General features: G+C 42.8%; 1 protein-coding gene across 3 annotated transcripts in view; it reads right to left on the bottom strand.

The window, feature by feature from the left end:
* LOC135518446 (protein Hook homolog 3-like) overlaps positions 1-12,324 on the bottom strand; it is a 94,991-nt gene that overhangs the window by 27,888 nt on the left and 54,779 nt on the right. For all 3 annotated transcript variants that reach the window (XR_010452153.1, XR_010452154.1, XM_064943620.1), the window contains exons 14-16: positions 5,227-5,367; positions 2,007-2,094; positions 131-165 (exon numbers count right to left, since the gene is read on the bottom strand). Coding sequence is in view for 1 of the 3 variants with exons in the window: in XM_064943620.1 (XP_064799692.1) it covers positions 131-165; positions 2,007-2,094; positions 5,227-5,367 (264 nt within the window). In the remaining 2 variants the exon portion in view is untranslated. The remainder of the gene's footprint in view (positions 1-130; positions 166-2,006; positions 2,095-5,226; positions 5,368-12,324) is intronic.

Here is a 12,324-nt window from a genome sequence, read left to right as displayed (position 1 = left end):
GCACAATCGGTCAGGGCGTCACAAACGAGCATCATCTTCAATCGATCTGACCAAACGTTCAAACGTCCGATCATAATTTAACAAAAATAATAATAATTAACATTTCACAATAGATCAAAACGTTACTTACATGTGAGCATCATTTTTCTTCTTCAGAATGATGGACTTTAAAATAAAAATAAATAAAACAATGTTGTTTGTAGTAATTTCATCAGAGGGCATTGTAAAGCAGTAATGATATCATGTAGGCCTATGGGTTGGTAAATGTTCCCTTTTCTGATTCACAATGAGATAAACACATTGAGATAAATTACAGCTCATCACATTGGATGGCTTGGAATTATGTTGCGACATATTTGATGTGACCATATTGATTTCCAGGTTTTGATTACTGTGAAGAAAAAGAGACCTGGACATTATAATGCATTTTCCTTACATTTCTAAAAAAAAAAGGCCATGAATGTACAGATTAAGCAGTTGAGATTGATATCTCATGTGGTATGACATAAGAGTGTAGCTCAGAAACAAAGCTTCTGTAGAGACTAGAGGCACGTTGATTTACATCCTGACCACCAGCAGGGACTGTAGATTGAAAAGGCACTTCTTAAAAAGGGCCGTTATCTACTTCCCCAGAGTCCGATGAACTCCTGGATAACATTCACGTCTCTGAGTGCAGTTTGAAGGAAGTTGCTGACTAGCACTAGAGCAATCGCTAACTAGCATTAGCACAATGACTGGAAGTCTATGGGTATCTGCTGGCATGATAGTAGATACCTATAAACTTCCAGTCATTGCGCTAACACTAGTTATCGTTGGCTCACAAAACTACCTCTAACTTCCTTCTTACTGGACACAGAGACATAAAATGGTACCCACGAGTCCATCTGGGCTTCCCAGTTGTGCCGTGGTCTAAGGCAACTCAGTGCTAGAGGGGTCACTACAGACCCTGGTTCAATTCCAGGCTGTACCACAACCGGGCCGTGATTGGGAGTCCCATAGAGCAGCGTACAACTGGCTCAGCGTTGTCAGGGTTTGGGTTTTGCCGGGGCAGGCCGTCGTTGTAAAAAATGATTTGTTCTTTAACTGACTTGGCAAGTTAAATAAAGGTTATATAAAAAATGATTGGTTCTTAATTAACTGACTTGGCTAGTTAAATAAAGGTTATATAAAACATATAAAAATCTGACTCTGGGGAAGTAAATAAAGAGTATCACTGCCAAAAATCTTTAATATAACTATAATAGAATGAAACTATTACACATTGTCAGCGAGCAGCGAAGGCAGGCGTCTAAACTAGGACTGATCTCCAAGCTATACTTACAATCGCCTGAGTGGGGCGGCAGAATTAAAGAGAAAACAGAGGAGATTTAATGCAGGACAGACACACAGAGAAGAGGAGAGACAGAGAGACCGAAATAGAGAGCGAAGCATTTCAGCTAGGTTAGTCATGCAGTGAGGAGAGAAAGACAACGGACGTTTAACATCGTCACAAACATTTCATTCCTCCTGACGATGTCATGGCGGAGAGAGAGACAGGAGCCGCTATACAGATGACCTGACCTTTAGCCTCCTAACAGGATAGGCTGGCAGGACAACCAACCAATGACTTCCCAACGCTACAACATGAGTAAGACAACAAACAGAACACACACCACCACAACAACACATACCACCGCACAGTGTTAGAATGTTAGTGAGAAATGACAACACATCCAGGCAGTTTATGAGTTGTTCTGACGTATAAGGACAATGAAACAGACTAGTATTTGTAACGTGTTGCTTTATATTGCTGCATCAGTAAAGGTAAAAAAGCCAGGTAAGAGAACGAGACAATGAACCGACGTGACAACGAGAACAAGCCCTCCTCATCGGGGTTCTAAAGTTAACAGCCCCATAGCATGACAGGATGTTGTGGGTTCTGTCGTTTCCAGTTTGTTTAATAAGCGCTCTGATAGTTGTAAGATCAGGGAGTTAATCTGATCTGAGATCAGGTCAGTGGTACTCACATCGTCTGCTTTGGAGCCCTGTTCCTGAAGACTCCTCTGCAGCTCCTCCACCTGACTCTGACCCTCGATCAGTCTCTGGTTCACCAGTCTGGAACACACACAGGCACCATGTTAGTTTGTTTGTTTGTTTAACTACACTTGAACCAGAAGACAACAATTTGACCAGCTGGTGTTAGTCCTCACAAGGTCAAATGCTGTTTCTAGGGGGTTTAGGGTTAAGGTTAGAATTAGGTTTAGGGTTTAGGATTAAGGTTAGAAGTAGGTTTAGGGTTAAGGTTAGAATTAGTGTTGAGGTTAAAATTAGGTTTAGGATTAAGGTTAGAATTAGTGTTGGGGTTAGGTTTAGGATCTAGGGTTAGTTTTAGGGTTAGGCTTAGGGTTTTCAGTTTTAGGTTAGGGTTATTGTTAAGGTTAGGGTTATTGTTAAGGTTAGGGTTATTGTTAAGGTTATTGTTAAGGTTATGGTTATTGTTAGGGTTATTGTTAAGGTTAGGGTTATTGTTAAGGTTAGGGTTATTGTTAAGGTTAGGGTTATTGTTAAGGTTAGGGTTATTGTTAAGGTTAGGGTTATTGTTAAGGTTATGGTTATTGTTAGGGTTATTGTTAAGGTTAGGGTTATTGTTAAGGTTAGGGTTATTGTTAGGGTTATTGTTAAGGTTAGGGTTATTGTTAAGGTTAGGGTTATTGTTAGGGTTATTGTTAAGGTTAGGGTTATTGTTAAGGTTATTGTTAAGGTTAGGGTTATTGTTAAGGTTAGGGTTATTGTTAAGGTTATTGTTAAGGTTATGGTTATTGTTAGGGTTATTGTTAAGGTTAGGGTTATTGTTAGGGTTATTGTTAGGGTTAGGGTTATTGTTAGGGTTATTGTTAGGGTTAGGGTTATTGTTAGGGTTATTGTTAAGGTTATTGTTAAGGTTAGGGTTATTGTTAAGGTTAGGGTTATTGTTAAGGTTATTGTTAAGGTTAGGGTTATTGTTAAGGTTAGGGTTATTGTTAGGGTTATTGATAAGGTTAGGGTTATTGTTAAGGTTAGGGTTATTGTTAAGGTTAGGGTTATTGTTAAGGTTAGGGTTATTGTTAAAGTTAGGGTTATTGTTAAGGTTATTGTTAAGGTTAGGGTTATTGTTAAGGTTAGGGTTATTGTTAAGGTTATTGTTAAGGTTAAGGTTATTGTTAAGGTTATTGTTAAGGTTAGGGTTATTGTTAAGGTTATTGTTAAGGTTATTGTTAAGGTTAGGGTTATTGTTAAGGTTAGGGTTATTGTTAAAGTTAGGGTTATTGTTAGGGTTATTGTTAAGGTTAGGGTTATTGTTAAGGTTATGGTTATTGTTAAGGTTAGGGTTATTGTTAAGGTTAGGGATAATTGGATTTTGTTCTTCCATCCGCGTGGGGACCTGCAATCTACAAAGGTTGGGTTTGGGGTTTAGGATTAAGGTTAGGATTGGGTTTGCGGTTTAGGAAAAATACGATTTTTAATGGAATAGAAGAACAAGCGTGTGTCTGTGTGGTGTGTGTCTGTGTGGTGTGTGTCTGTGTGGTGCGTGTCTGTGTGGTGCGTGTCTGTGTATTGTGTGTCTGTGTATTGTGTGTCTGTGTGGCGTGTGTATTGTGTGTCTGTGTGGCGTGTGTATTGTGTGTCTGTGTGGCGTGTGTATTGTGTGTCTGTGTGGCGTGTGTCACACAGTGTATAGTGTATAGTGTACAGTGTGTATAGTGTAGTGTATAGTGTATAGTGTATAGTGTGTATAGTGTGTATAGTGTAGTGTATAGTGTATAGTGTGTAGTGTATAGTGTGTAGTGTATATTGTGTAGTGTATAGTGTATAGTGTATAGTGTGTAGTGTGTAGTGTGTAGTGTATAGTGTATAGTGTATAGTGTGTAGTGTATAGTGTTTAGTGTAGTGTGTATAGTGTGTATAGTGTAGTGTATAGTGTGTAGTGTGTAGTGTATAGTGTATAGTGTGTAGTGTATAGTGTGTAGTGTATAGTGTGTATAGGTGTATAGTGTGTAGTGTAGTATGTATAGTGTGTAGTGTAGTATGTATAGTGTGTAGTGTATAGTGTGTAGTGTATAGTGTGTAGTATATAGTGTATAGTGTGTAGTGTAGTATGTATAGTGTATATAGTGTGTATAGTGTGTAGTGTATAGTGTGTAGTGTATAGTGTATAGTGTATAGTGTGTATAGTGTAGTGTATAGTGTGTAGTGTATAGTGTGTAGTGTATAGTGTGTAGTGTAGTGTGTAGTGTATAGTGTGTAGTGTATAGTGTATAGTGTGTATAGTGTGTAGTGTGTAGTGTATAGGTGTATAGGCGTATAGTGTGTAGTGTGTAGTGTACAGTGTGTATAGTATGTAGTGTGTAGTGTATAGTGTATCGTGTGTAGTGTGCGTAGAGTGTAGTGTATAGTGTATAGTGTAGTATGTATAGTATGTATAGTGTGTAGTGTATAGTGTGTAGTGTATAGGTGTATAGGTGTATAGTGTGTACAGTGTGTATAGTGTGTATAGTGTGTAATGTGTAGTGTATAGTGTATAGTGTGTAGTGTATAGTGTGCGTAGTGTAGTGTGTAGTGTATAGTGTGTAGTGTATAGTGTATAGTGTGTAGTGTAGTATGTATAGTGTGTATATTGTGTAGTGTATAGTGTGTAGTGTGTAGTGTATAGTGTATAGTGTGTAGTGTATAGTGTGTAGTGTATAGTGTGTATAGTGTGTAGTGTATAGTGTGTAGTGTATAGTGTGTAGTGTATAGTGTATAGTGTATAGTGTATAGTGTATAGTGCATAGTGTATAGTGTGTGTAGTGTGTAGTGTATAGTGTATAGTGTATAGTGTGTAGTGTATAGTGTATAGTGTATAGTGTATAGTGTGTAGTGTGTAGTGTATAGTGTGTAGTGTATAGTGTGTAGTGTATAGTGTATAGTGTATAGTGTATAGTGTATAGTGTGTAGTGTATAGTGCATAGTGTATAGTGTGTGTAGTGTGTAGTGTATAGTGTATAGTGTGTAGTGTATAGTGTGTAGTGTATAGTGTGTAGTGTATAGTGTGTAGTGTATAGTGTATAGTGCATAGTGTATAGTGTGTGTAGTGTGTAGTGTATAGTGTATAGTGTATAGTGTGTAGTGTATAGTGTATAGTGTATAGTGTGTAGTGTGTAGTGTATAGTGTGTAGTGTGTAGTGTGTAGTGTATAGTGTGTAGTTTAGTGTGTATAGTGTAGTGCACCTGTTTTCTGTCTCCAGTTCGTTCTTCCTACTGTTAGCGTCCTCCAGTAAACTCTGCAGCAGAGCGATCTTCTCATTATCAGAACCCTCCTGGGCCAGCTTCAACATGTTGTTCTCATGCTGCAGTCTGATCAGCTTCTCTCTGGAACAAAACACAGGGACAGATTAACATGTAGGAATGGGATTAAATCAATTTCTCTGTTAAAACGATAAGAAAACTTCATACAATTTCAGGTGAATGAGTATGGTCCTAAAGCTATTGTGTATGACTTACAGTACCTCTCTTTCTGATGGTTAAGCACTACAATTACCTCAATACCACCTCGTAAAGTTAAACGAATACACTTGGACATTTTACACAAAGACTGAACACACTCGCATCATTAGCGAAGAGAAAAGAGCAGGTGAGCCAACACAAGAGGAGAGAGAGGAGGGGACAGGCAGAAAGAAAGAACAGTCTTGGTAATCTGTATCTGCCAATGTCTTGTTTTACATAAATCGCTAATTTATCAAAGGAGCAGAAAGTTCACCTTTTCCTCCCTGGTTTTAATTTAAATTACACAACTTTCCCCTAGCCTTTACAGCCTATTGTCTAGTTAGGACCTCCCACGTCTAGTTAGGACCTCCCACGTCTAGTTAGGACCTACCACGTCTAGTTAGGACCTACCACGTCTAGTTAGGACCTACCACGTCTAGTTAGGACCTAAAACGTCTAGTTAGGACCTACCACGTCTAGTTAGGACCTACCACGTCTAGTTAGGACCTACCACGTCTAGTTAGGACATACCACGTCTAAGTTAGGACCTACCACGTCTAGTTAGGACCTACCACGTCTAGTTAGGACCTACCACGTCTAGTTAGGACCTACCACGTCTAGTTAGGACCTACCACGTCTAAGTTAGGACCTACCACGTCTAAGTTAGGACCTACCACGTCTAGTTAGGACCTCCCACGTCTAGTTAGGACCTAACACGTCTAGTTAGGACCTAACACGTCTAGTTAGGACCTACCACGTCTAGTTAGGACCTACCACGTCTAGTTAGGACATACCACGTCTAAGTTAGGACCTACCACGTCTAGTTAGGACCTACCACGTCTAGTTAGGACCTACCACGTCTAGTTAGGACCTACCACGTCTAGTTAGGACCTACCACGTCTAAGTTAGGACCTACCACGTCTAAGTTAGGACCTACCACGTCTAGTTAGGACCTCCCACGTCTAGTTAGGACCTAACACGTCTAGTTAGGACCTAACACGTCTAGTTAGGACCTACCACGTCTAGTTAGGACCTAACACGTCTAGTTAGGACCTACCACGTCTAGTTAGGACCTACCACGTCTAGTTAGGACCTACCACGTCTAGTTAGGACCTACCACGTCTAAGTTAGGATATACCACGTCTAAGTTAGGACCTACCACGTCTAGTTAGGACCTACCACGTCTAGTTAGGACCTACCACGTCTAGTTAGGACCTACCACGTCTAGTTAGGACCTACCACGTCTAGTTAGGACCTACCACGTCTAGTTAGGATATACCACGTCTAAGTTAGGACCTCCCACGTCTAAGTTAGGACCTACCACGTCTAGTTAGGACCTACCACGTCTAGTTAGGACCTACCACGTCTAGTTAGGACCTACCACGTCTAAGTTAGGACCTACCACGTCTAAGTTAGGACCTCCCACGTCAGGTTAGGACCTCCCACGTCTAGTTAGGACCTCCCACGTCTAGTTAGGACCTACCACGTCTAGTTAGGATATACCACGTCTAAGTTAGGACCTACCACGTCTAGTTAGGACCTACCACGTCTAAGTTAGGACCTACCACGTCTAGTTAGGACATACCACGTCTAGTTAGGACCTAACACGTCTAGTTAGGACCTAACACGTCTAGTTAGGACCTACCACGTCTAGTTAGGACCTACCACGTCTAGTTAGGACCTACCACGTCTAGTTAGGACCTACCACGTCTAAGTTAGGACATACCACGTCTAAGTTAGGACCTACCACGTCTAAGTTAGGACCTACCACGTCTAAGTTAGGACCTACCACGTCTAGTTAGGACCTACCACGTCTAGTTAGGACCTACCACGTCTAGTTAGGACCTACCACGTCTAGTTAGGACCTACCAGGTCTAGTTAGGACCTACCATGTCTAGTTAGGATATACCACGTCTAAGTTAGGACCTACCACGTCTAGTTAGGACCTACCACGTCTAGTTAGGACCTACCACGTCTAGTTAGGACCTACCACGTCTAGTTAGGACCTCCCACGTCTAAGTTAGGACCTACCACGTCTAAGTTAGGACCTACCACGTCTAGTTAGGACCTACCACGTCTAGTTAGGACCTCCCACGTCTAGTTAGGACCTACCACGTCTAGTTAGGATATACCACGTCTAAGTTAGGACCTACCAAGTCTAGTTAGGACATACCACGTCTAAGTTAGGACCTACCACGTCTAGTTAGGACCTACCACGTCTAGTTAGGACCTACCACGTCTAGTTAGGACCTACCACGTCTAGTTAGGACCTAACACGTCTAGTTAGGACCTACCACGTCTAGTTAGGACCTACCACGTCTAGTTAGGACCTACCACGTCTAGTTAGGACCTACCACGTCTAGTTAGGACCTAACACGTCTAGTTAGGACCTACCACGTCTAGTTAGGACCTCCCACGTCTAGTTAGGACCTCCCACGTCTAGTTAGGACCTACCACGTCTAGTTAGGATATACCACGTCTAAGTTAGGACCTACCACGTCTAGTTAGGACCTACCACGTCTAGTTAGGATATACCACGTCTAAGTTAGGACCTACCACGTCTAGTTAGGACCTACCACGTCTAGTTAGGACCTACCACGTCTAGTTAGGACCTACCACGTCTAAGTTAGGACCTACCACTTCTAGTTAGGACCTACCACGTCTAGTTAGGACCTCCCACGTCTAGTTAGGATATACCACGTCTAGTTAGGACCTACCACGTCTAGTTAGGACCTAACACGTCTAGTTAGGACCTACCACGTCTAGTTAGGACCTACCACGTCTAGTTAGGACCTACCACGTCTAGTTAGGACCTACCACGTCTAGTTAGGACCTACCACGTCTAGTTAGGACCTACCACGTCTAAGTTAGGATATACCACGTCTAAGTTAGGACCTACCACGTCTAGTTAGGACCTACCACGTCTAAGTTAGGACCTACCACGTCTAAGTTAGGACCTACCACGTCTAGTTAGGACCTACCACGTCTAGTTAGGACCTACCACGTCTAGTTAGGACCTACCAGGTCTAGTTAGGACCTACCATGTCTAGTTAGGATATACCACGTCTAAGTTAGGACCTACCACGTCTAGTTAGGACCTACCACGTCTAGTTAGGACCTACCACGTCTAGTTAGGACCTCCCACGTCTAAGTTAGGACCTACCACGTCTAAGTTAGGACCTACCACGTCTAGTTAGGACCTCCCACGTCTAGTTAGGACCTCCCACGTCTAGTTAGGACCTACCACGTCTAGTTAGGATATACCACGTCTAAGTTAGGACCTACCACGTCTAGTTAGGACATACCACGTCTAAGTTAGGACCTACCACGTCTAGTTAGGACCTACCACGTCTAGTTAGGACCTCCCACGTCTAAGTTAGGACCTACCACGTCTAAGTTAGGACCTACCACGTCTAGTTAGGACCTACCACGTCTAGTTAGGACCTCCCACGTCTAGTTAGGACCTACCACGTCTAGTTAGGATATACCACGTCTAAGTTAGGACCTACCACGTCTAGTTAGGACATACCACGTCTAAGTTAGGACCTACCACGTCTAGTTAGGACCTACCACGTCTAGTTAGGACCTACCACGTCTAGTTAGGACCTACCACGTCTAGTTAGGACCTAACACGTCTAGTTAGGACCTAACACGTCTAGTTAGGACCTAACACGTCTAGTTAGGACCTACCACGTCTAGTTAGGACCTACCACGTCTAGTTAGGACCTACCACGTCTAGTTAGGACCTACCACGTCTAGTTAGGACCTCCCACGTCTAGTTAGGACCTACCACGTCTAGTTAGGACATACCACGTCTAGTTAGGATATACCACGTCTAAGTTAGGACCTACCACGTCTAGTTAGGACCTACCACGTCTAGTTAGGATATACCACGTCTAAGTTAGGACCTACCACGTCTAGTTAGGACCTACCACGTCTAGTTAGGACCTACCACGTCTAAGTTAGGACCTACCACTTCTAGTTAGGACCTACCACGTCTAGTTAGGACCTCCCACGTCTAGTTAGGATATACCACGTCTAGTTAGGACCTAACACGTCTAGTTAGGACCTAACACGTCTAGTTAGGACCTACCACGTCTAGTTAGGACCTACCACATCTAGTTAGGACCTACCACGTCTAGTTAGGACCTACCACGTCTAGTTAGGACCTACCACGTCTAAGTTAGGATATACCACGTCTAAGTTAGGACCTACCACGTCTAGTTAGGACCTACCACGTCTAGTTAGGACCTACCACGTCTAGTTAGGACCTACCACGTCTAGTTAGGACCTACCACGTCTAGTTAAGACCTACCACGTCTAGTTAGGACCTACCATGTCTAGTTAGGATATACCACGTCTAAGTTAGGACCTACCACGTCTAGTTAGGACCTACCACGTCTAGTTAGGACCTACCACGTCTAGTTACGACCTACCACGTCTAGTTAGGACCTACCACGTCTAAGTTAGGACCTACCACGTCTAAGTTAGGACCTACCACGTCTAGTTAGGACCTACCACGTCTAGTTAGGACCTACCACGTCTAGTTAGGATATACCACGTCTAAGTTAGGACCTACCACGTCTAGTTAGGACCTACCACGTCTAAGTTAGGACCTACCACTTCTAGTTAGGACCTACCACGTCTAGTTAGGACCTAACACGTCTAGTTAGGACCTACCACGTCTAGTTAGGACCTACCACGTCTAGTTAGGACCTACCACGTCTAGTTAGGACCTACCACGTCTAGTTAGGACCTAACACGTCTAGTTAGGACCTCCCACGTCTAGTTAGGACCTCCCACGTCTAGTTAGGACCTCCCACGTCTAGTTAGGAACCCTAATTGGTCTACATGGACAAGTGCTGGCCTGGTTTAGATCTGATCTGTCTGAGAGATATCAGTTCGTCTCTGTGGATGGTTTGTCCTCTGACAAATCAATTGTAAGTTTCAGTGTTCCTCAAGGTTCTGTTTTAGGACCACTATTGTTTTCACTATATATTCTAACTCTTGGTGATGTCATTCGGGAAACACAATGTCAGCATTCATTGTTGTGCAGATGAAACACAGCTGTACAGTGGGGCAAAAATGTATTTAGTCAGCCACCAATTGTGCAAGTTCTCCCACTTAAAAAGATGAGAGAGGCCTGTAATTTTCATCATAGGTACACTTCCACTGACAGACAAAATGAGAAAACAAAATCCAGAAAAGCACATTGTAGGACTTTTAATTAATTAATTTGCAAATTATGGTGGAAAATAAGTATTTGGTCAATAACAAAAGTTTATCTCAATACTTTGTTATATACCCTTTGTTGGCAATGACAGAGGTCAAAAGTTTTCTGTAAGTCTTCACAAGGTTTTCACACACTGTTGCTAGTATTTTGGCCCATTCCTCCATGCAGATCTCCTCTAGAGCAGTGATGTTTTGGGGCTGTTGCTGGGCAACACGGACTTTCAACTCCTTCCAAAGATTTTCTATGGGGTTGAGATCTGGAGACTGGCGAGGCCACTCCAGGACCTTGAAATGCTTCTTACGAAGTCACTCCTTCGTTCCCCGGCCAGTGTGTTTGGAATCCTTGTCATGCTGAAAGACCCAGCCACGTTTCATCTTCAATGTCCTTGCTGATGGAAGGAGGTTTTCACTCAAAATCTCACGATATATGGCCCCATTCATTCTTTCCTTTACACGGATCAGTCGTCCTGGTCCCTTTGCAGAAAAACAGCCCCAAAGCATGATGTTTCCACCCCCATGCTTCACAGTAGGTATGGTGTTCTTTGGATGCAACTCAGCATTCTTTGTCCTCCAAACACGACGAGTTGAGTTTCTACCAAAAATGTATATTTTGGTTTCATCTGAACATATGACATTCTCCCAATCTTCTTCTGAATCATCCAAATGCTCTCTAGCAAACTTCAGACGGGCCTGGACATGTACTGGTTTAAGCAGGGGGACACATCTGGCACTGCAGGATTTGAGTCCCTGGCGGCGTAATGTGTTACTGATGGTAGGCTTTGTTACTTTGGTCCCAGCTCTCTGCAGGTCATTCACTAGGTTCCCCCGTATGGTTCGGGGATTTTTGCTCACCGTGATCATTTTGTGATCATTTTGACCCCACGGGGTGAGATCTTGCGTGGAGCCCCAGATCGAGGGAGATTATCAGTGGTCTTGTATGTCTTCCATTTCCTAATAATAGCTCCCACAGTTGATTTCTTCAAACCAAGCTGCTTACCTATTGCAGATTCAATCTTCCCAGCCTGGTGCATGTCTACAATTTTGTTTCTGGTGTCCTTTGACAGCTCTTTGGACTTGGCCATATTGGAGTTTGGAGTGTGACTGTTTGAGGTTGTGGACAGGTGTCTTTTATACTGATAACAAGTTCAAACAGGTGCCATTAATACAGGTAACGAGTGGAGGACAGGAGAGCCTCTTAAATAAGAAGTTACAGGTCTGTGAGAGCCAGAAATCTTGCTTGTTTGTAAGTGACCAAATACTTATTTTCCACCATAATTTGCAAATAAATTCATTAAAAATCCTACAATATGATTTTCTGGATTTTTTTTCTCATTTTGTCTGTCATAGTTGAAGTGTACCTATGGTGAAAATTACAGGCCTCTCTCATCTTTTTAAGTGGGAGAACTTGCACAATTGGTGGCTGACTAAATACTTTTTTGCCAAACTGTAGAAAGAAACCTAGAGAGGAACCAGGCTCTGAGGGGTGGCCAGTCCGCTTCTGGCTGTGCCGGGGGGAGATTATAAACCTCGAGGGGAACCAGGCTCTGAGGGGTGGCCAGTCCTCTTCTGGCTGTGCCGGGTGTTGATTATAAACCTAGAGAGGAACCAGGC

This window comes from Oncorhynchus masou, chromosome 28 (assembly GCF_036934945.1).
Source record: "Oncorhynchus masou masou isolate Uvic2021 chromosome 28, UVic_Omas_1.1, whole genome shotgun sequence".
NCBI classification, from domain to species: Eukaryota; Metazoa; Chordata; class Actinopteri; order Salmoniformes; family Salmonidae; genus Oncorhynchus; species Oncorhynchus masou.
The sequence above is the reverse complement of the archived record's forward strand: the minus strand, read 5'-3'. Positions and strand labels throughout refer to the sequence as shown.